Genomic DNA, 3746 nt, shown 5'->3' on the forward strand with positions numbered 1-3746 from the left:
AGAGAGAGAGAGAGAGAGAGAGAGAGAGAGAGAGAGAGAGAGAGAACGAGAACCCTCATAAAAAATAGCCATTGGCCATGTCCAAAAAATTTTTCTCATTCTGTGCCTTGAATTCATGATCATCATGTCTATCAAAAGATGGGTAGCATGCTTCATCAGTCCTCTGGATTCTTAGTTGGACATTGTATCAGCTGGAGTTCTTACATTGTTCAAAAGTGTTTGTCTTTACAGTATTGTTATAGGTTAGAATGTTCTCCTAGTTCTGCTCACTTCACTCTACATCAGTTCATTAAAATCTTCTGAGGCTTCTCTGAAACCATGTCTTTTTATCCTTTCTCATGTATTGGTTTCTGATTTCTTTTTCAGCTCTTCCTGCTTTTTAACTCATACCTACAACTTATTTCTAAGTCCCACTAAGGGCATCTTCAGGTATTACTGGGCCATACTGTGACTCTGAAAGCTAACAGGGCTTCTGAGTAGTCTGCTTATTATTTCTTACCTTCAGTAAAGTTTTCTTTGGTTTTTCACATTTTGGTTGTTTTCTTTTTCAGATTCAGAAGAAATAGATCGAAAAAGAGCGAGAGCCAAACATAGTGAAGGGGGAGATGTCCCACCTAAATACTTTGTTGTTACCAACAACCAACTTTTACGAGTAAAATATCTGTTAGTTTATTCTCAGAAACAACATAAGAGGTAAGAAAAAGATCCACTACTTTAGGTGTGGTAAAAAAAAAACTGAGTTCATTTAGCAGCAAATTGATTTTATTTGACAGAATGTCTGTGGTATGGGCAATGACAGAAACCAGTTTAGGAAGAAGTTTAAAGACTTGGAGTTGCCTGAAGCACTAATGACTCCACCCTGCTTAGTGACCTCTTCATCTGGTGACTTAAAAAAAATTTCCCTTAGAAAATTATTGAGATTTACTACTTATACTTGCCTTCTTCCTATTTCTCCCAAAGCTCAGAAACACAGGGACCCCTGGGTGTTCACTGCAGGCCCAGTAGTGATCAATTTCTTGTAATCAAAGTATGATTTATCTTACTCAAGCTTATGCATCTGTAGACATTTAAAACTGGAGACAGTTGTTAAAATATCCTGATGATTGTTCCTCCTGAGCAGATGCTAGAATATCCTTTGTTTCAAGAAATTAAACCAGGGGTTTGCTTAAGGAAAGATGGGTCAAAAAAGGTAAGAGAAGAATGAGGTCATTGCTGTTGTTGTCTTTGTACATTTAGAAAATGTACTGTTGAAAGCAGTTCTAGGGCCAGGGCCAATATGCCCCAGATTTCTCTGGGTGAAGGAGCACAGAGAAGTGTAGCCTTGAGGCTCACTTAGCAAGTGGAATTTATCACAGTTGTCCTTTTGGCCAAAAAATATTGCGTAGCTATAAAAAAATGTTTTTATCTCCCTCTCCCCTTTTTGTTTTTTTAAACATAGGGTCTCAAGCCAGCCCTCCTGGATTTCTAACCATCGTTTCACTCTCATGATGCTCCTGTATCTGCTATTGTTGATCATTATAGGTGTCAGCAACTCTCCCTCTTTCTTGCACTATTGGAATCGAGCATTGGAGTCAAAAAGATAAACTTCCCTGGCTCAGCAGGGTAGCCTCTGCCATATGCCTTAGTACCTCCTGGTTTGTTAATTACTGCACCTCCACCTAGAACTCTGGGCTAGAGGCTAAGGAGGGGCAGTGATTGGAATATTTCAGTGATGCCAGAGATTTTGATGGTCTTCTGATGCTCCTAGAGAACTTTTGTGCTTCCTAATTGGTCACATTTGGGAGGACAATGTCAGTTGGTCACATTCACTCAAGATTTCAGGATCTCTTTGCTGTCCTTTCTGTCCTTAGCAGTTCTGGGAAGCTGGCTTTTTAGCAAGGGCCAAAGGAAGAAGCCTGCTGTATTAGAAAAATAAGGTGTCCAGGCTCTCGGCAATATGTTTACAATTGCCTCTGGCAGAAATCCTCCCTTTCTAATGCCTTTGGAAGGTGGAAAAATATGTTGTGTAAGGTATAAATCATCAGGCAGTTGGCTTGTTTTGACTCGAAATGTTACAGAGGAACAATGATGTTTCTCATGAAATGGGGGGGTTGTTTTTGATTTATAAATTTTGGCTTTAGACTCCTGAATGTGACAACAAAAACTTCAATAGTTTTAACCATTTTCTTGAATATCTAGAAAAGCTTTTGTAGCAATGGTGCACTCACTCATTCATTTATAAAATTATAGGATTCATAGCTAGAAGGGGCTTTAGGGAGGCCAGCCCTGTCATTTTACAGATGAGGAAACTAAAGCTCGAGGTTGTCATGATTTACCTATGATCTAAGTAAGGGTAAGAGCTGGATTTTGAACCCATGTCCTCTGACTTTAGATCCAATGTTCTTCCGCCACATGCCACTGCCTCTCACAAGGCTTTCACTCATGTATTCATTCAGCAAACATTTCTGAAGCACCTATTCTGTAGAAGATACAAATGGATGAGAAGGAAAGGTTTTTTGATGTTATTGGAGCCTCCCAAGAGAAGATTACCTACTTGTATCCATCTGAATATTTCTTTTAAATCAAGGAACTGAATGTTTAAAAAAAATAATGACTTGACAATTGGGCAACATCTTTGTGAATATGTTTCTACATAGTGATTCATTTGGCCAATACCCACACAACACAGCTTTTTGACTGTTTTAAGGGGAAAAAACCCAGCTATGATCTTGCCCATCTCACGAGATGAATTTGACATGCCACAAATAAGCCCCATGGAATTTGAACAAACATGTCCTAAATGAGAGCCTTTAATGATAAGTGTTTTACTTTTAAATCTATCACACATCCACATGGAGTCTTATTTGGAGGAATGTTTGATTTGGGGTATGTTCCCCGTCAGTACCTGTATGTGCTATTCTACTTGGAAAAGAATCCCTTGGATGCCAGGATAGCAGTCTCATTTGCTGCTGTATGTATTATCACTACTTGCCTTCTATTAGGTATCCAATTTGATTTAAATAAAACACAGTCCTATTTTTTCCAGATGATGATTTAAAAAATATATATTTATGTATACAAACATATATAGTGACATATATGTATGTATACAGACATATATATACAATCAAATGTGATTTTCTGTAAAAGTAAATAAAATTGATTTTCTATTATTTGTTTGCTATCAGTGTTTTTACACTGAGAATTGAAACATTCGAAAATAATAAAGATACATTCTCAGATTATGTGGCAAGCAGTATGATGCAGTAGAAGGAGAGCTAACCTCAGAGCCAGGAAGCTGTGGATAGAGTTCTGCCTCTGATGTGTCCTGGCTGTGTGACTTTGGGCACATCTTAACCTTACCCATCTAGCATCTTATTGAAGAGGTAAGGAATGTTCATGAGGTATGGAATTTGGAAGTATAATTCCAGGGCTAGGATTTCTAGTCCTTCTTATTTCATCATAAGATCGTAGGCTAAATTACAGGGGTTGTTCCAGTTACCAATTTAAACTTATTGAAAAAAGGAGGTTGATTCACTTGTGGGGTCCATGTGCTAGGTGCCTTATGCTATACTGTGTACTGTAGTAGGAAGAAGTTTATGGTTTGACCCTTGGAAGGAAACAGGCGCCAGCTTGTCACAGGTGCAACAGTGCAAGGTGGGGAACTTCTAAACGGCACTGGGTCTATGGTTATGTGACTTCATGGTTACTTGCATGCTATTCTTGGCAGGGCACAAAAAGGATTGCCCTTTTCCAAAATATTCCCC

General features: G+C 38.5%; 1 protein-coding gene across 11 annotated transcripts in view; it reads left to right on the forward strand.

Annotated features, from left to right (window-relative positions):
* PARP16 (poly(ADP-ribose) polymerase family member 16) overlaps positions 1–3219 on the forward strand; it is a 25443-nt gene extending 22224 nt beyond the window's left edge. For 10 of the 11 annotated variants that reach the window (XM_069098281.1, XM_069098289.1, XM_069098280.1 and 7 more), the window contains exons 6-7: positions 552–693; positions 1439–3219. In XM_069098281.1, coding sequence (XP_068954382.1) covers positions 552–693; positions 1439–1583 — 287 coding nt within the window. In that variant the 3' untranslated portion in view covers positions 1584–3219. The remainder of the gene's footprint in view (positions 1–551; positions 694–1438) is intronic. The other variant, XM_069098282.1, reaches the window with a different exon arrangement.
* The last annotated feature ends 527 nt before the right edge of the window (positions 3220–3746 follow it).

The sequence above is a fragment of the Petaurus breviceps genome, unplaced genomic scaffold (genome assembly GCF_028583685.1).
Source record: "Petaurus breviceps papuanus isolate PSGF00001 unplaced genomic scaffold, PetGlider_PUasm1.0 37, whole genome shotgun sequence".
Taxonomy (NCBI): Eukaryota; Metazoa; Chordata; class Mammalia; order Diprotodontia; family Petauridae; genus Petaurus; species Petaurus breviceps.